The 20504-nt window shown below is 42.8% G+C and overlaps 1 protein-coding gene across 8 annotated transcripts in view; it reads left to right on the top strand.

Annotated features, from left to right (window-relative positions):
* Nucleotides 1–20504, top strand: part of LOC147100392 (opioid-binding protein/cell adhesion molecule-like) — a 1212876-nt gene that overhangs the window by 1065462 nt on the left and 126910 nt on the right. For all 8 annotated transcript variants that reach the window (XM_085968055.1, XM_085968060.1, XM_085968058.1 and 5 more), the window contains exon 4: nucleotides 19686–19820. In XM_085968055.1, the coding sequence (XP_085824181.1) occupies nucleotides 19686–19820 (135 nt within the window). The remainder of the gene's footprint in view (nucleotides 1–19685; nucleotides 19821–20504) is intronic.

Below are 20504 nucleotides of genomic sequence, written 5' to 3'. Positions count from 1 at the left end.
TATGACGTTTCATCTGTCAAAACTGTTTGACAGATCAATTGTCAACGTTTGACAGCTCTGAAGCTGTCAAACACTGACATTCTCTGTTGTTTGATGAGTTCTTGTATTCCAGACTCATCAAACCTCTTTTGTGAGCAGAAATTAGATGGTTTTTGCATTGGAGAATGCAGCAGCCATCTGTCATCTCTGCCGGTGAGACACAAGAGTCTCTGTATCCCCAACGATTGAAGCCTGCAGGAAGAAACAAAGATAAGTAAACATTTTCTATCACTTTCCACTCACCTCACATACTTATCTCTCCACACTTGCACCCATCACTTACCTCCACAGTGCACTTTTGCACCCCTCCGACCCCCACAGACCCACTGCTCACCTCAGTGACCCTGGCGGAGTTTCCCGACATCGGGAAGCCTGCGCCTCTGGTGGAAAAATGGGGATAATCCTCTTAACTGCCTGTTAACAGGCAGTTAAGTGGCTGTAATCCCCTTCCCGCCTCGAGGAGATGGGACCCGGCACGGGTCCACTACCCGCCTCCTGGGAAGATGGCATGGAGGCGGGTTGGGGGCAGGATGGGTACCTGCCCCCAGATTCTGCCATTTTCTCGGCAGTCCTGCCTCCGTACCCGCCTCCCCAGGGCTGGCAAGATCGCGCCCAATAGGTGGGTGGTGGGCATGCTCCCTCAGCCAACCCCATATTCTGTGCCAAATGTTAAATTTGGTCCCGGTGAGTTGTTTGGGCATTGCCCATTTAAAAAATAAACCTTCTCTCAATGAAACTCCCTGGTTTGTTTATTTTCTTACAAACTAGAAATGATGATAAAAGTACTCAATAACTTCACCTGCCATATCATATCCCACACAAATTCCATTTCAGCTATTACCTCTGTCCTTGTACACTCCATTGGCCTGCTCATTGACTTCAGAATTCTCATCCTCATCTATAAATCTCTCCACAGTCTCGCCTCACTCTACCTCTGCAGCTTCATTCAGTCTTGCATCCCTGTCACACCCCCTCTGTTCTTCCAACTCTGGTCTGTGCAGCTTGTTTTACAGGAAACTCTCGATTTACCGGCACCTAAATAACCGGAAATCTCTGTTAACCGGCAAAATTCAGGAGTAGGTTCAGGTAAGTTTTACTTCATATTTGTGGCCGTTCCTGGATCTGTGGCTGTGTAACCGGGGTTCCTGCACCTGTTGCTAAGCAACAGGGACGCCTGGATCTTGTGGCCAGGGTTCCTGCACCTGTTGCTAAGCAACAGGGAAGCCTGGCTCTGTTGCTGTGTACGGGGCTCTCATACCTTTTACTATACCTCTCTGTAATCCGGACTTTTTGATAAACCGGCACCACGCTGGTCCCGTCGGTGCCGGATAAAAAAGAGTTTCCTGTAGTTAGTAAGACTATTTGGCTCAAGGAGCATATAATCAATCAAGCCTGACACTTGTAATCCAGAGTGGGTGCTGCATTGTTTGAGGTGCCACCTTTCACATGAGGTGTTAAATCAAAGCCCCATCTGCCTGTTCCGGTGGATGTAAAAGATCGGCCCAATTCCCGCTTGGAGTTAAATCGGAGCTTCAAAATTAGTGTAATATTGAAACTTCATCAAGGTATGATTCGCATGGTCAATCTATATCCTGTCATATTTTCAAAGTATGAAATGCAAAAATTCCTACCTAACAGAAGTAAGAAGTGATATTCGGCTCTTATCAGCTTTGGGTTGGTTGGTTGGTAGTGGTTGTTACTGGACTAGTAATCCAGAGGTTTGGATTAATAATCTAGAGAACATGGCCGGAGTTTTCCTTACCTTGGCGGGTCCGGTGCGGCCGGTGTCCATGGCGGGTCGTGACACCACTGCTGGCTCCATCCCGCTGTTTAAAATGACTTACCTTAATGGGGCCTATTAAGCCCACCCAGCATGTTACCCAGCCCAATGAGATGGAGCGGGTATGGTGATGTCATCCATGACACGTTTTAAGCCGGGATCCTTAAAGGGACCCTGGCCACATTAGATTTTAAATTTAAGCTAACATAGTGGGTGTTGAACCTTTACTGTACAATAATATATAAAAGTTATATGAGTGACAAAGAAATATTTAAATAATATTATCATTAGGTAATATGATGCCATCTACAAATACGATCAAGAACATAATTTAAAAAGTACATTAATGGGGAAGTTATTGGTGCTTTAGGCACCCCCTGGGCGCTAACCTCACCGAGTTTTAGCGCCCCGAAAAAGTTAGCGCCCCTACCCCGTCAATTCAGCAGTAGCGCCCCAAGAAGGAGGTGGGGCGCTACTGGAAGCACTCCACCTTTTCTTCAGGGCACTACTACTCAATGTCGAGGCGCTACGTGCAGTAGCGCCGCATCAATGCAGGCCCCCTCCCCTGATTAAATAGGGGGTCCTAGCACTGCGCACACCAGGGCCCTGCTGGACCACTGGGGACAGGGTGCCATGGAAACAGCCTGGCACTCGAGGAGTGCCGGGCTGAATGATCACGGCCGGCACCCGGCATGGAAATGTGAAAGGGGGCAGGTGCTGCCACGCAGCTAAAATAAAAATGGCCGCCTGACACCTGCCCTTTAAATTGAGCCGCCGCCCGCTGCCGCCGCTGCAAAGCTGCCCCCTGATCCTGTCGCACATATCACCCGGCGATAGGTCAGGGGGCGCAAGGGAAGTTTGTGGCCGGGGCACAAACGGGGCGCTGTGCACGGCGAATACGTCATTATCACTGGCGCAGCGGAGCGGGTTGCTACCGGTTACTGCCACAGCTAACCTCCCACTGAATTTCGCGGGAGGCATTAGTGGCACTGCACCCAGGCGCGAGGGCATTTGCGTCCCGTTAGCACCCCCTGGGGGCGCTAACGAGAGGCGCAAAGCAACCCAATTCTAGCCCATAGACTGGTTACATATCAGTAACTGGTACAAATAAAAGATGTGTCTGTACAGGTAGTACATAAAAGTAAGCATATTTTAAATGTAATTGTAACGGGGTGGATTTACAATATTATGCAAGCTCAGCGGAAGAGCTGCGGAATCCCTGACAAACAGTGTATGTGGTGCTTACAATGTGTTTCTGGGATTTCTGCAGCTCTGCCGTTGAAGTTAACAATGGACAAGTGGGAGAGCCTCCGCAGGAATTCACCCTAAAGTCTAAGACTGAAAAATTAAATTAGTCATATTCAGGGACTGAAAGCAAATTGAACCAGTGGAATGAGTGATGAGAATGAAATTGTTAAGGTTGATGACTTGATTTAATGAGTAACTGGACAATCACAGCATACCGTGAGAAAAACCTGACCAGAAACAACAAAAATGTATTTAAATGGTATATGTCATTTTTTGTAGTGCAGATCAATTCACTGCAATTACTGTTGAGTTGGAAGGCAACAGATGAGAATAGCCAGTGAAAAATTAACATTTACCAGTAGCTTTTCAAGTAGAACAGAATCTCCATCAATCTGTTAGCTGATGTAATCAACATGTTTTTATTTTGGTTTGTTTTCCATGCTGTCAAATAATCAGCTGGTGCAATGGCCACTGAACTCAAGCCTCGGGTTGACAGATGTGGTTCCCGAGCTGTGTGAATCCCGTGGCTATGCAGGGAAATTTAAGAAGTAGGGGGAAAAAGGCTCTTAAATGCCTGTAAAGTACCTCATAATTATTTCAATTGGGTCCCCCGTCACTGCAGGTTGGGTCGGCTCCACGGTGACGGATGTGCCTGTGGAAAAGGTGCATGAGAGCGAGTTGACAGCAGGTTCTTGACCCGCTGTCAAAAATAACAACTTTCCCACCCGACCCGCCACCGATCACGCCCGCTCCCACCATGGAAAATTCAGCCCTATGAGTTCAAATCCCACCATGACAGTTTAAGAATTTTAATTCAGTAAAAGTGACCATGAAGCTGTCGGATTGTCATAAAAGTCCAAGTGGTTCATTAATGGCCTTTCGGGAAGGGAACGTCATCCATACCTGGTCTGGCCTATACGTGACTGCAGTCTCACACCAATGTAGTTGACTCTTAACTGTTCTCTGAAGTGGCCTGGCAAATCACTCAGTTGTATCAACAGTGATTCAAATAGAAAGCTCACCACCACCTTCTCAGAGCAACTAGGAATGGGCAATAAATGCCAGCCTTGCCAACAACGCCCACATCTCAAGAATGAACATTTAAAAAAAATACTGTTGACCCCGAACCAGATTTACCAGTGATGTCTAGAGGGAATTATGGGTTAAATTACTTGAGGTGGTTAACTTTAATATGTCTATTTTTTTGCTAAAATTAGGGAGGACAGGAATTTTCATCCCTAAAGCAGAACATCATTACGGTCCCAACTTCAAGCATTTTGAAATGAATATTGGACTGAAAAATTGGTTGTTCCAGTTTGAATGGATTCTCGGCGGGGGGGGGTGGATCTTAACATATCACTCCCCCACGGGAAACTGCCAGGGTAGGCTCGGTTGCCCATTTTACACCCCGGTCTGATTTTACTTTCAATTACAGGAAACTCTCGATTTACCGGCACCTAAATAACCGGAAATCTCTGTTAACCAGCAAAATTCAGGAGTAGGTTCAGGTAAGTTTTATTTCATATTAGTGGCCGTTCCTGGATCTGTGGCTGTGTAACCGGGGTTCCTGCACCTGTTGCTAAGCAACAGGGACGCCTGGATCTTGTGGCCGGGGTTCCTGCACCTGTTGCTAAGCAACAGGGAAGCCTGGATCTGTTGCTGTGTACGGGGCTCTTGTACCTTTTACTATACCTCTCTGTAATCCGGACTTTTTGATAAACCGGCACCACACCGGTCCCGTCAGTGCTGGGTAAAAAGGAGTTTCCTGTAACTTCATGGTAAATTGGGTTGGCTGGCGGTCGATCCGATCCCATCTGTTTCCCGCTGGACGGGTTAGGTTAAAACTATGTCCTTTGCCTCAGAATCCTGGCCAAAATTATAAATGCACACACTCACCACCAGTTTCTGACTTATTTGAAAGAGTTTTGTTTTCTCTTAAGTAATAATTCAGCTCTACACACAATCTTTTTCAACAATCTGTCATGTTGATCTCAATTGTTCCGAAGTGACTGGACAGATCCAGCTAAATCATTTCAATGTTTTCACAGTCATATGTGGCCTCTATGAGGGAAGAAGAGTCACTGTACATTGTGCTGCCAGTCAAGGGCTGTGTGGAAAGAAATGAATTCAGTAACTGCATCAAAATGAGAGGTGGTTGAAACAGAAATGTAATATTTGCATGTTGTTTGATAACACTCGTTTTAAATCTGAATGATATTTGATAGAAATATCAATACAAGCAGCCTTAATTAAGTTTTATAGCACCGATTAATAGATTATACATTCATTAATTCTCATTCTTTGCCGGGTCCACCATTCTAAAAAGCCTATTTGTAGACATCAGATTAAATTTGAAAGTAACATTTGCGTGATAGTTACTCGCGGCTTTAATGTCATCTGCGGCAATCTCTATGCTAGAATGTGGGCTGGAGAGCTGATCGAAGATTAAGTGCGGCTGAGTGCATTATCCCTTATTCTAACACACAACCTGTTGGAGACTGTACTGCAGCTTTATTAAACCAAGCTACAATATACCAGGTGCTGAATTTCTGACTTAAACCACAGAGTACATCGAATGAAAGAGGAAATTCTGATAATGTGCTGCAGATTTAATTTTTAATTTCAGAAACACAAAGACACACACACACACTACCTCATTATAACACAAGATTTTGCATGTTAAAGTAAATCTAACAAATATAGTCGAAAACAAAATGTTAGAAAAACATGGGATGCAAAAGCCTTAAAGCAGATCCAGTTTCTCCAGCATAACGTTGAACTGTTACAGAATATAAGGAAAGTAAAGGTCTTTCTGCAAAGGGAAGCAACGTTTTGAAGGCATTGTCTTTGGACAGCTTACGCCACGTTGAAGCATTCTCCTCCAGGACATGACCCAAAATTGGTATGTGGGTCTCTGTTAAATATCATTATCTAACTGTAGATGTTGTCCCACGAGGGAAGCTCCACAAATAGCAGATGGTAGAAGTTTTGGCTGACTCGGGGTTTAATTGAGCAACTTTGTATAGTGTATATTAGCACTGTGTCATCCATCATCTGAAGACTCCCCATTTCCTTAAAGGGGCACTGTCTTCATGAACCAGTGTTTGGTAAACCTTTTTTTGTTGGGAGAGGGAGGAAAGTGGGGGAGCTCGGCGGAATTTTCAGGCTCAAGTGATAAATTTTACCACATTGTGTACTCGTAAACAAACCATAAGGAAAGGTTTGCCAAACACTTTTTTTATGAAGATGTTGTCCCTTCAGATTCTGTGGCTTAAAAAAAAGAATATGCATTTATACAGTGCCTTTCACGACCTCAGGATGTCCCAAAGTGCTTTACCTACAGCCAATGAAGTACTTTTGAAGTGTAGTCACAATTGAAGGAAAACTCTTGGTTGGGAAATTTTAAACTATAAAACTATGCTTATCTCGGGTTTTCAAAGTTTAACCAATATACAAAGGTACTTCTGAGATCAAGGGGAAGAGATCCTCTGGTCGCTGTGTGTAGGAAAATCGTAAACATGTACTTTTTGAATCCATCTACTATGTCATTTCATAGCAACCTCTGTCTGAGATCACAGTCATTCATGAACTCTGCTTAATATCATCTAATCAGTAAGATTCATTATCAGAGGTTTACTGAAAAGCATTTTTAAAAGAAAAAGAATGTTTAGTTTAAAGACTGGAAGCTCCGACAGAGTGTTAACGAGCAGAGAAAAGCACATATGCCTTAGTCTTTTTCTGTTTTCTGAGTATTCTGTGTGGTGCCAATTTACACTTTGTACTGCAAGGGTTTCAAACAAGTTCCACCCTTTTATTACAATATTTCTTTGATCCTTTGGATTTGAAGAATGTACTCTGAGGAGCATCTATAAAGAAAGCCTAATCTTATTGATGCAAACCTAATTGTGAAATCTAAAGTGGGTGAGATGTAGTACTGAATAAATTATATTATTAATTATCTCTCACTGACCTTATCGCGAATTGGTAATAGCTCCAACGAGACAGTTCATAGTTGCTTAACATTTTTCACTGTTTTTCTATGAAAACTGTGCAATCTCTCTTTTAAAGAAAATCCTCCTTAACTGCAGCAGGATAGGATGAAAAGAAAGAAGTTGTCTTTAATATAAATGGTTTTAACCAAAGGTGAGCTATGTTAGCGACAGTGTAGCAATCAGAATAGCAAAATAATCAAAGGTGCACATAGTGGAACTATGCAGCACATTATTTATGCTGCAATGTGTAAGCTATAGTGATGGTCGTACTTGGGTTATGAAGACCTTACTCAGAAGTGGGATTAATTGTGACTGCCCACTGTTCCCAGACTTGTTTTTGTTCATTTTATAATTTTCACTGCAATGAATTGCCTCCAATCTCTTCCATTACATCAGTAGATCCTAAACTGCAACAAACACAGCTAAAAGGACACCTCATTTACCTGCAGGAGGTCGATGAATTCCAAGGATCATTAATCCAGAAACCGTCCTTTTGTGCAGAATAACACAAAAATCAGCTGATTAAAATCTAGTCCTAACACTCAGGGGAATGTTTGCTTCACCATAGGAATAAATAATTCCTCTCTAACTTTGATTAAATGTTGGGGGTGTTTAATTTAGAACTACTAAACATAGCTATAACACTTTCACAATGGATGCAGGCAGTCAATGTGCTACAATATTAACTAGCAATCTCCTATATATGTACTGTCAGAACTTGCAAGTATTAATTGGAATGTGATGAGACGACCTGGGTATTTTACTTCAGTCTGGCAGGGTACTTAATGAATTAAATAGATAATTGTGTCTTTGATGAGGTGGTGTGATAGTATACTGTATTTTTAAATCACTGCCATGCTTATACTCAAAACTTCAGCAGCACTTATTAAATCTCATCATTGCCTATCTCCAGCCTTTCCGAGTACCGCAGCAGTGTGAAAAATGGCCCGTCAACTAATCAACAGAAAGTACTGACAAACTTACCTGCTTCATCTATGCAGCACACTTAACTGTAGCAAGACTAAATGTCAGCGTTTTATAAATTCTTAGCTGAAGATAATGAAAGGAGAAAATGGAAATTTTTCCCACTGTCACTTATTTCTGCACGTAGATGTTTTGTATTAAAATGCCAAATGCAGCAATTGTTGCCTCTGTCAGAGTGCAGTCCCTTATTCCAACCTATGTACAATGAATAGAATGACGATCATCTCCCATTCTTTTCACGGATCACTGCTTGAGACAACACTAGTTATTAAACCTTTTTCCAAGGCAGACTGTGATTTATTGTGATTGTAAAATGATACCTTTTGCTTATGGGCACATTTCCTGGCTTTGATGCCTTGAATGCTTTCATCTGCTCTGCCTGTGAAATCCTGGCATATATGATCCATAAATGTACAACAAACTGCACTCATTAAAACTACTGTACTTCTGAAATATCATTCTACAGTCTAGTGGAAGGCTGTTGTTTTAAACACACCATGATTGTAGAGTAACAGCATTTCTGTACCTGAGTTCAGACATTGCCTGTCTGTGTTACATAAGTGGAGCATGGTGCCACAATTTACTTGCTGTGTCATTGCTGTTTTTACTTACAAACCATGTGAAGGGTTGTGCAGGATACTCTCAAAAAGCAGCAAGGCTCTATTTTTGCCTCTGTGGGATGCAGATGACTGACAGCTGCTGCTTCTTGTTTCAGGCCTTTGTGCGAAGGCTACTTGGCTATAGATGCTATCTGCTGCTTCCCCTCATGAAATATTTAACCCAAGGCCTGCATATTGGAGCCGATGGGTTGCAGTTTGTTTTATTCATGGTGGAGAGGCTATTGGAAGATGCCTTACAATCTAATCTCACTAGAGTTTGACTTCATTACCTGTTTCCTATAGATAACCAGTATCATTTCTGTCTTATCTACAATGGCTGCTTTTAAAACCGGTTTCTGTCAAAGACAGTCTGAAAGTAATAAGGCTTCAACTCCCAGTATTCTAACTTTAGACTAACATTCAGAATACTCAGGAATTCAACTGCAATATATCAAAAATCATTATTTCCACAGTAACAGATGTACTGGGTGTGTATGGTGCGATTGTGCGGAACATTTATCGTTTCACCAATTTTTTACCTGACAATTAGCTCCACTCCTCAATAGGCCAAGCAAGCCACTCAGTTGTAAAACAATTGCTATAAGGCCCATCACCACCTTCTCATGTTGCCTATCCCAAGAATTTCTTTTGTTTTAAAATCCTGTCTTCACCTGACACCCAAACATGCCCTTAGCAGGAGTTTCAGGATAGTGATTAGAACCAGATACCTTGGCCAGCTTTCCTCTTCATAACTAATTGTCGCTGAGTCCAACTGTATCATCACTGACATCAGCTAACTCACCATAGAACCGGGATTGAACGTGGGACCTTTCTAGTTTGTATGGTTCAGCTAGCTACTTGCTGAACCGACTTATTGGGCCATTGAGGGAGCTGCAGTTTATTTTTAATTTTGAATCTTATTTTTATAATTGGAACATCTTATTAACCATGAATTGTTGTTTTTAAACTCTGTCATTTGAAAACTGAAGAAACCCGAATGTTCATACCACTGAACATCTGAGTCACTTTGCCTCCCACATGTGTTATTGTAGGGAATACTCCAAGATGTTCCTGTCAGATACATCAGGTACTGTGTCGAAACATTTCATGATGTGAATGCTCACTGGATTAACTCACTGAACCATCAGTTTGGCTCATTTAACAACTTTATTTTTTTTAAATTACTGCAAATAGTTTCTGGTTTTTTTGGTCTTTTATACACTGCATCCACTGATCCATAAAACAGGAATATGGTCTATTCCTCCCCTTCCCTTGCCAATGTTTCTATGTAACCACACATTCAGAAGGAGCTGGATAGTGTTGTTGGTTGACATCTCATTTCTGGGCCTGACCCCCTTTTTTTTTACCAAGTACTCAAGTGTTTAGGACTACAGAAGAAACAGTAATGATATGCAATTGCATATGTGTCCATCAGAGACCATGGCCGCGGTTTTTTCAATGGAGGCGGGTTGGGTGCGGGTCAGGTGGTTTCCAGCTTCCAGTCCCGCCCCCAACTGCATCCGGCCCACAGATGTGATTTTACGTTGATTGACTTTGTTAAGCCCGCCAATTCAGAAGAAGTGAGCCAGATGATGTCATTCGATGAAGCGTCATCTGCCGATTTTCATAAAGGGACCACGCACAATTTTTTTTTGACAGTGGATTTCTCAGTTTTTGACAGCATTGAGGTGCTGCAAACACTGTACAAAGGTGAACTCTTGCACCCAGGCTCTCCAGTGACTCCCTCCATAGGCTGGAATAGATGGCAGCTGCAGGTGAGGTGACAGAAGCGATGTCACTGGTGAGAGAGGTTCTCCCAGTGAGGTGGCACTGGACATGGATTTCAAAACTTGTTACCTAAAGAAATGTGTAAATGCATTAACATAGAAACACAGAAGATAGGAGCAGGAGTAGGCCATTCGGCCCCTCGAGCCTGCTCCGCCATTCAATGCGATCATGGCTGATCATCCAAATTCAGTACCCTGTCCCTGCTTTCTCCCCCCATCCTTTGATCCCCTTAGCCTTAAGAAATATATCTAACTCCTTCTTGAATATATTTAATGAATTGGCCTCAACTGTCTTCTGTGGTAGAGAATTCCACAGGTTCACCACAATCTGGGTGAAGAAATTCCTCCTCATCTCAGTCCTAAATGGCTTACCCCTTATCCTTAGACTGTGACCCCTGGTTCTGGACTACCCCGCCATCGGGAACATCCTTCCTGCATCTAGTCTGTCTAGTCCTGTTAGAATTTTATAAGTTTCAATGAGATCCTCTCTCATTCTTCTAAACTCTAGTGAATATAAGCCTAATCGACACAATCTCTCTTCATACGTCATTCCTGCCATCCCAGGTAGCAGTCTGGTGAATCTTCGCTGCACTCCCTCCATGGCAAGAACATCCTTCCTCAGATAAGGTGACCAAAACTGCACACAATACACAAGGTGTGGCCTCACCAAAGCCCTGTACAACTGCAGCAAGACATCCTTGCTCCTGTACTCGAATCCTCTCGCTATGAAGGCCAGCATACCATTTGCCTTCTTAACTGCCTGCTGCACCTGCATGCTTATCTTCAGCGACTGGTGCACAAGGACACCCAGGTCTCGTTGCACTTCCCCTTTTCCCAATGTATTGCCGTTCAGATAATAATCTGCCTTCCTGTTTTGCCACCAAAGTGGATAACCTCGCATTTATCCACATTATACTGCATCTGCCCAATCGCCCAACCTGTCCAAATCATACTGGAGTTTCTCTGCATCCTCCTCACAGCACACACGCCCACCCAGCTTTGTGTCGTCTGCAAACTTGGCGATATTGGCCCAGTAATTCGGGTCGGTGGCTTGCCGTGCGTGCAAGCCCCGTATATGCACTTACCCGACGCGCTGACATTTCACCTCCAGGGACGCCTGGAATTCGTGTTTGAAAAAGAAGAATCCCGGGCAGCGTCTGACGTCACGCTGCCCAGGAGTGCAGCCAGCGCGAAGCCTGGAGCGCGCTGTGCAAGTGAGACACGCCCCTTGAGGTCTCAGTTTAATAGGACACACCCCCAATGTTTCTCACAAGCTGCTAAGCATTTTTACATGCAAAGCAGCATTTTAAATAGGTTTTTGGTATTTTTATGAAGCTTTTGGTAACTTTTATAAACTTTTAAAAACGTTTACATTATTTTGAAGAATCTGAAGTAGTTTTAAACAGAATTAAAGCAATTTAAAGACTTTTAAAAGCCCTAAAATAATTTTTTTTATTCCATTTATTTATTTACCAATGTCATCGTCATACGTGTCTTCACACTGTTCCCTTTGGGGAACTGTATGAAGTGGTGGAAGGATTTATGGCCGTGATTAACACTCATTCCGTGACCGTAACCATCTTTGAACCAGCCATTACGGTGGTTAGTCCTATGGCGGGAGGGTTTTACGGGCTCCCACAAGCTATACAAGGAGGGAGGGCCACCCACACCCACGGACGCAAATATCCCACTGGATGTCAACCCAGAATTTAGAGCCGGAGCTCCGACTCCACTTGCCGGGACTGTCTGGAGCGGGGTTCGAAACCCTACCCCGTCTGGCCCAACGGCGGGGATCCTACCGCTACGCCAATGACCCAATCCGATTAGCAATGTGAAATGGCTGGAATGAGCACAATTCACGGCATTAAAAGAACTCTCAATTGAACTGATGATGACCTCAGCAATCTCCTCAACGAGGTGGAGGCACAGCGCCTGCTCATCATTGGTAATGAGAAGTCAAAGGTGCCGCAAAAAGGACAGATGATAGCTTGGTCTTTCAAGTGGCAGCATAGGGCTCCAGTCACGGGGAGGGAAAAGGTGCAGGAAATGTATGGGTGTCACCTTTTGCGCGGAGTGGGCCTTTTGCGTAGCGGTAAGCATCCCCGCCGCTGGGCCAGAAGGAGTCGGGTTTCGAACCCCGCTCCAGACAGTCCCGGCAAGTGGAGTCGGAGCTCCAACTATAAATTCTGGGTGGACATCCAGCGGGATACTTGCGTCCGCGGGTGTGGGTGGCCCCCCCCCCCTCAGATGGGTTGTGGGAGCCCGTAAAACCCTCACGCCATAGGACTAACCACCCTAATGGCTGGTATGAAGATGGTTATGGTCACGGAAGGAGTGTTAACGTGGCCAGAAATCCTTCCACCACTTCATACAGTTCCTGAAAGGGAACAGTGTGAGGATACGTACGACGATGACCTGTTGCGCAATGCACCTCCTTGGACCCTCAGTCGCAGATGCGAGGGGGCAAATCGTGCAATTGTTAAATTTTTCATTTTATTGACATGTAAAATGTTGGCCCAGTAATTCCCTTCCAAACGCGCGAGTACGGTCGGGGTACTTACGCGTCTGTCCGGAGGAAATGCCGGTTTTCAGCATGCACAGCGCATGCGGGGAAAACCGGCATTTCCTGTCCTCTGAACGAAGGGGTTCAGAGGCAGAACGCGTGCGACTGTACAGGCAGCGCGTGCGCAGTAAAATTCGCAGCTTTCATTCATGCTTTCAGTGAGGTCAAGTCCTTACAACTTACACATGAAAAAAGCATGAGTACAGTTGCTCCAGAGGCTGCGGTTGTTTGGGAAAGGGAGGAAAGGTATTTTAAGAAATGCTGAGGTAAGTTTTAAAGTTTATTTTTGTTTTTTAAAATGGGTTTTCAGTACTGTAGGTAGAAGGATCAATTGTGGCTATGTGAATTGAATTTGCTGTGTTTATTAAATGTGAAAATGACTCCAACATTTTTAAGAAAGAAACTTTTCATCAGTAATATATTCTTTTAAGTAATTATGTATGTATGTCTGTATATATTCCTTTGCGTGTATGTATATATTCCTTTACTTATGTATATGAATGTATGTATTTAATTATGACTTTCAGAGAAAGTAACTTATTGGAAAATCATAATTAAAAACATACATTCATACACAAGTAAAGGAATATAAAACATACATACATATACGTAAAGGAATATATGCGGACATACATACATAATTACTTATTACTGATGAAAAGTTTCTTTCTTAAAAGTGTTGGAAATGTTACATTACTCATTTTAGAACACTCATTCTCACATTCAATTCACACAGCCACAATTGCTCCTTCTACCTACCGTACTGAAAACCCGTTTAAAAAAAAAAATTTAAACTTTAAAACTAACCTCAGCATTTCTTAAAATAACTTTCCTCACTTTCCCAAACAAAAATATTGCCTTTCAGAAGCTCCACGATAAAATATATCTTCCTCCGCAGCCTTGGAACAACTTTACACATGCTTTTTTCAAGTGTAACTTGTAAGGACTTACCCTCACTGAATCCATGAATGAAATCGACGAAGTTCACTGCGCACGCGCTGCCTGTGCAGTTGCACGCGCTGTGCCTCTGAACCCCTTCGTTCAGAGGACCGGAAATGCCGGCGTTCTCCGCATGCACGGTGTTTCCTGAACGCCGGCATTTCACCCGGCCAGATGCGTGAGTACCCAGACCGTACTCACGCATTTGGACCCAAATTACTGGGCCATAACATCTAGTTCCCTTGTCTAGATCATTAATATATATTGTGAATAGCTGGGGTCCTAGCACCGATCCCTGCGGTACCCCACTAGTCACTGCCTTCCACTCGGAAAAAGACCCGTTTATTCCAACTCTTTGCTTCCTGTCTGCCAACCAATTTTCTATCCAAGTCAGTACCTTACCCCCAATCCCATGTGCTTTAACTTTGCACGCTAGTCTCTTATGCGGGACCTTATCGAAAGCCTTCTGAAAGTCCAAATACACCACATCCACTGGTTCTCCCTTATCTATTTTACCAGTTACATCCTCAAAAAATTCCAGTACTTTAGTCAAGCATGATTTACCTTTTGTAAATCCATGTTGACTTTGTCCGATCCTGTCACTGTTGTCCAAGTGCTCTGCTATTACATCTTTTATAATGGACTCTAGCATTTTCCTCACTACCGATGTCAGGCTTACCGGTCTATAATTCCCTGTTTTTTCTCTACCACCTTTTTTAAATAGTGGAGTTACATTAGCTACCCTCCAGTCCATGGGAAATGTTCCAGAGGCTATAGAATTTTGGAAGATGACCAGCAATGCATCTACTATTTCTAGGGCCACTTCCTTAAGTACCCTGGGATGTAGATTATCAGGCCTTGGGGATTTATCTGCCTTCAATCCCGTCAATTTCCCTAACACCATTTCCCTACAAATACTGATTTCATTCAGTTCCTCCCTCTCATTAGACCCTATGTTCCCCGACATCTCTGGGAGTTTATTTTTGTCCTCCTTTGTGAAGACAGAACCAAAGTATGTATTTAATTGGTCTTCCATGTCTTTGTTCCCCATTATAAATTCCCCTGATTCTGACTGCAAGGGACCTATGCTTGACTTTACCAATCTTTTTCTCTTCATATATCTATAGAAGCTTTTACAGTCAGTTTTTATGTTCCCTGCAAGCTTACTCTCATACTCTATTTTCCCCCTCTTAATTAATCCCTTTGTCCTCCTTTGCTGAATCCTAAGCTGCTCCCAATCCTCAGGTTTGCTGCTTTTTCTGGCCAATTTATATATCCTCTCCTTGGATCTTACGCTATCCCTAATTTCCCTTGTTAGCCAATGTTGAGTCAGCATTTTTGTTTTATTTTTATGCCAAACTGGGATGAACAAATTCTGTAGTTCATCCATGCGATCTTTAAATGTTTGCCATTGCCTATTCACCGTCAACCCTTTAAGTAACATTCCCCAATCCATCCGAGCCAACTCATGCCTCATACCATCGTAGTTTCCTTTACTTAAATTCAGTACCCAAGTCTCTCAATCAACTACTTCACTCTCCATCTTAATGAAGAATTCTATCATATTATGATTGCTCCTCCCCAAGGGGCCTTGCACAACAAGATTGCTAATTAATCCTTTCTCATTACAAAATACCCAGTCTAAGATGGCCTGATCTCTAGTTGGTTCCTCGACATATTGGTCAAGGAAACCATCCCGTATACACTCTAGGAATTCCTCCTCCACAGTATTGTTACTAATTTGGTTAGACCAATCTATATGTAGATTAAAGTCACCCATGATAATTGCTGTGCCCTTATTGCACGCATCTCTAATTTCCCGTTTAATGCCATCCCCAACCTCAGCATTACTGTTTGGGGGTCTGTATACAACTCCCACTAACGTTTTCTGCCCCTTGGTATTTCTCAGCTCTACCCATACAGATTCCACATCATCAGAGCTATTATCCTTCCTTACTATTGTTTTAATCTCTTTAACCAGCAATGCTACCCCACCGCCTTTTCCTTTTTGCTTGTCCTTCCTGAATATTGAATACCCCTGGATGTTGATTTCCCAGCCTTGGTCACCCTGGAGCCATGTCTCCGTAATCCCAATTATATCATATCTGTTAAAATGAATTTCCCAACATTTTCTTACCTCTGAGACTCACCAGTGCAATATTGGATCCTTCACACCACTTCTGCAGCTGTCATCAATCCAGAAACATTACAGCAGACTCACAACATGCCACACTTACCTGCCATCAGGAAACCCGAGGTAGAAGTGGCAAAATTAAAAAATAGCCCGTCAACTACTATCAGCTACCAGTTAATAGGTAAGTAATTGGCTTTAATCCTCTTCCCGCCGCCAGGTGTTGGGTCCATGCGCAAATCGGGGACTCGACACTTGGGAAAATTGTTTGGAGGCGGGTTGACGGCGGGATCACAACCCGTCGTCAATCAAAACGATTTTACCCTTTGACCCGCCTCCAAACCTGCCCTCTAAGTGCCAGCAAAATCCAGCCCCATTAGTCTCAAATGTAATACTTCCTTTTGCAAACTCTTACCTTATGTGTGTTTGTCAACAGCTGCTGCAACAAGAGACAAGCAGACAGTCATCTTGTAAAGTTGCACTTTTTCCTCAGTTTTTTTTTCTGAGAACCCAGCCATTCATACTTACCTGCACCCATCATCTACATGAGACTGGGAGATCATCATGAGAGAGAGTCTATGGCCCAGAATTTGTTGGGAAAATAACAGCACGCATCATTATTAGTGTGTAAATATCCCAGCAAATTGTGGCAAGGAAGAGATACGCCGTGAGTTGTGAATTGCCACAAATTGCTGTTAGCCTCGCGAAAGTGGGAGCTCACAGTCAACCTCCCCATGAGTTTCAAGCAATAGCTGTATTTGCGCTGATAAAATGAATTACACATGCTGCAGAAAGTTAGGGCTGGTACTTAATGACGTAAGGACCTTTTTAATGATGAGATTTGGTTCCTGCAATGTCACTCAACCTCTCCGGCCCAGAAGGGGAACAATTGAAACTGTGGAGTCTCATTCCTGCTGGTAGTAAATTGTTCCAAGAGGATTTTAAAACTTAAAATTTAGAAAAAATTTTGTCTCTTTTCTCTCTCTCTCTCTCTCTTAATCCACTCTCTCTCTCTTAATCCACTCTTTCTTTTCCACTCTTTCTTTTTCTTTCTGTATCTAATTTGACTCTAATTCACTCTATTTCCTTCCCTGCCATTCTGCTGTTTCTTTCTCTATCCTTGAATCTAATTGGTTACGGAGATGCACTGTTGGTCCCTTCGTTCACCAAGGTCCCAGATGCCTCATTGACCTCGCCGGGCCATCAGCTCGCACTTCTGGCAATTTGCGGCGCAAAAGTCTTTCGAGCTGAAGGGTGAAGAAAAGAATCTAACCAACGGGGCGTGCCACAAGGTGCCTCGTTCCAGCAAATTCTGGGCCTCTGTCTCATTACTCTTCTAGTGAAGGGTGTTGCTGCTCGACCCCTGTGTTACATATATCTTTGAATTAAAACTTGCTGAAATGCTGAAGGCCATGGAACCTAAGTTCAACTCTGCCAGATGTCTGATTCTACAGAAGTGTTCAAAAAAAAAGTGAAGAAATTACAGCGGTTGCAGTATTGATTTTCAGTTGCTTCTCTTGTGATCACTGCTGTATATTATAATAATTTACTGGAATATTTACAAACTATATTGATGATATATAGTAAAACAGTGAGACAGCATTCTATGAATCAAATTCAGTATATTCAGTATATTCTGAAGAAGGGTTTCGACCTGAAACGTTAACTCTGTTTCTCTCTCCACGGATGTTGCCTGGCCTGCTGAGTTTTTCCAGCGTTTTCTGTTGTTATTTTAGTATATTAACATAGCTGCTCACAAACACATCATGTTCTGTTTTTGATGTGTTTGTGAGGAGCTATGTTAATGATTTAGGATAGGCTGAAAATTTCAGCTCACCGGAGATTTGGACCAGCTCTGGAGAAAATACTTGACATTCAGATCCTTACTTTCAAACAGACTGGAGTTTGGCTTCACTGTCCTGAGGTTATTCTGCTTCATTGGGCAGATACTTAAAATTGTGTATTTGTGGATATATAAAATATGTATGTTCAAATATTGACTCCATCTATTGGCCCCGGTGATAAATAATTGCTCCAAGAGTGGCAGAATAGAATTAATGTTCACTTTAGTCATCCTTTCACAAAGTCATTTTTGTAACCCCAAAAGGGAAAATCCAAGTTTTATTGTACCCATGGGCTAAGCTTAATGGAAACTGAGGAAAGTGCTTACCCGTTTGAGTGAGCAGTGAAGCAAGTTATTGTGTTTGCTTGTGTTGCCAGTGGGCCATTCTCTCAGCCAGGCTAAGTCAGCACCAGGCAATCATATTTCTTCAGCTTTCCATTGTTATTGCCAACCAAATAGAGTAAGTTGAATGTAGAAGTCAGCAACTGACCAGTAATGAAAACTCCGGCCTACCACTTGAAATAAAAACACAAAATGCTGGAAGTGCACAGAAACTCAATTTCTGTCTGTAATTGGGAAGATAGATTATTCTTTGGCAATCAGCCTTGTTCAGAACTGGCACGGTCAAACTGCTCATGAGGACGTCAGCAAATACCTAAGAAAGGAAAGAGGGGACTGGAGAACAGGTAGAGGTCACTGATTCACAAAGGTAAATACAAACGATGGAGGCTAGTCAACTGATCTAGGTCATCCTTTCACTGAAACACTACTGGTCTGCTTGTGACAGCATTGAATTGCCTCTTAAATGCAATCTAGGGAAGGGGGAGCACGGGATTGAATTGCGTTCTAAGATGGAACTTGAGGCATTAGCCTGTGGTAGATAGCGTTTGCTCTCAGTAAGCCAGTGTCATAGAGGCTACATCCGATAGTGTGAACCCTGTATTTTAACTGTATTGTGTCCTGGACGATATTTATCCCACTAAAACAGATTATCTGGTCATTATCTCATTGCTGTTTTTGGGACCTTGCTGTGCACAAATTGGCTGCCGCATTTCCTGCATTACAACAGTGACGACGCTTCAGAAAGTACTTCATTAACTGTAAAGCACTTTGGGACATCCTGATATCGTGAAAGGTGCTATAATAATGCAAGTCTTTCTTTATAAATGATTTCAGAATACTTTACCCAAAGACCATTATAGGCATTAATCATTCATTGTGTCACAAAGTGTTTCATAACAACAGTCCTGAACATGACTTTTATCAATTCATAGATACCTGAATTACCTCCCCAAGGCTGGAGTCCAAGTTTTTCTAGCTTTTCCTTATAACTGAATCCTTTGATATTGGCAATTGGCATTGTGACCCTTTGTTGCTCATCCAGGGCATTAATGTTACCTCAGGCTTCAAAGACAAGAGCCGCATGCAGCAGAGCATGATACAGTTTCAGCATCAGACAGCCTCAGATTTGTTTAAAGCTAGCTACTTCTACAAGCAGACAGCTGATGGGTTTGATAGCCTATTGGCAGATTGGAAATAGGTATAATGCTACACACTAAAAGTTTATTTGACACTGGGGTTAGATATGCAGACATTTGAAACAGAACGGCATTAGAATGACAGAGAATGACTCAGAGATGTACCTAATAACTGTTTAGCCAGTCCTGTCTAGCCATATTGCAAAGCTATAATAAATTTGTACAGTATTTAAAAAATGTTGACTTAAATGCAAATTTAAGAGAAGGTTCCATTTCATATGTGCCTCTGTTTTCTCTTTCAGCTCGAGGCTTTGTCAGTGAAGACGAATATATGGAAATTACAGGAATTGCAAAGGAACAGGCTGGAGAATACGAGTGCACGGCGTACAACGAGGTGTCATCTGCTGACGTACGAAAAGTACAAGTAATAGTGAACTGTAAGTGACTGTAACAGCTTTTTATTGGTTGTTATCTTTTGGTGAGTTTTGTGCTGATTAAGGTGACAACAATGTTCAGCGCTGAGAAATGGATCAGCTCTATGACGCAATAAAACTCACTACGCACTTGGTTTGAGTATAAAGCAAGGCTTTAATCAACTTGTTTCAGAACATGGAGGTCTAGTTGTACTTCACTAGTTCCTGTCTTACAAAATGTCCCTGAGCAAGCTGGGCCCACGCCCGAGTATTTATACTCCTTGGACGGCGCCACCAGCTGGCCATCCAGTGTTATTTCATGAGTAGTTTCTTTATGATGATGAGATTTATAACACTCTACATTCAGTGTAACCAGTGTCCGTATCGAGGTCTACTCGGGCAGGCCTGACACAGGCCGAATGCAAAATAAAGCTCCTTTTACTTCGCTCTAACAATGTGTCTTAACCTCTGCCTCAAAAAAGCACCCAACCACATTATTCCAGTGGGAGCTTTCCCCCTTCCCACACTGGCTATCCCTATGGCCTTCCTGTGTTTACACTGTTTTTTTCCGGGATTTCTGCAGCTCTTCTGCCAAGGTCACGGCAGACCAGCAGGAGAAACTCTACGGAAATTCATCCCCATCCAATTTAATGCCACTTTTTATTGGTATTGAATTATTGGTAGTTCTGTGTTGTAGCAACTGTTTTG

The sequence above is a fragment of the Somniosus microcephalus genome, chromosome 26, assembly GCF_052327205.1.
Source record: "Somniosus microcephalus isolate GS21.2 chromosome 26, FLI_Smic_1.0, whole genome shotgun sequence".
Lineage (NCBI taxonomy): Eukaryota > Metazoa > Chordata > Chondrichthyes > Squaliformes > Somniosidae > Somniosus > Somniosus microcephalus.
The sequence above is the reverse complement of the archived record's forward strand: the minus strand, read 5'-3'. Positions and strand labels throughout refer to the sequence as shown.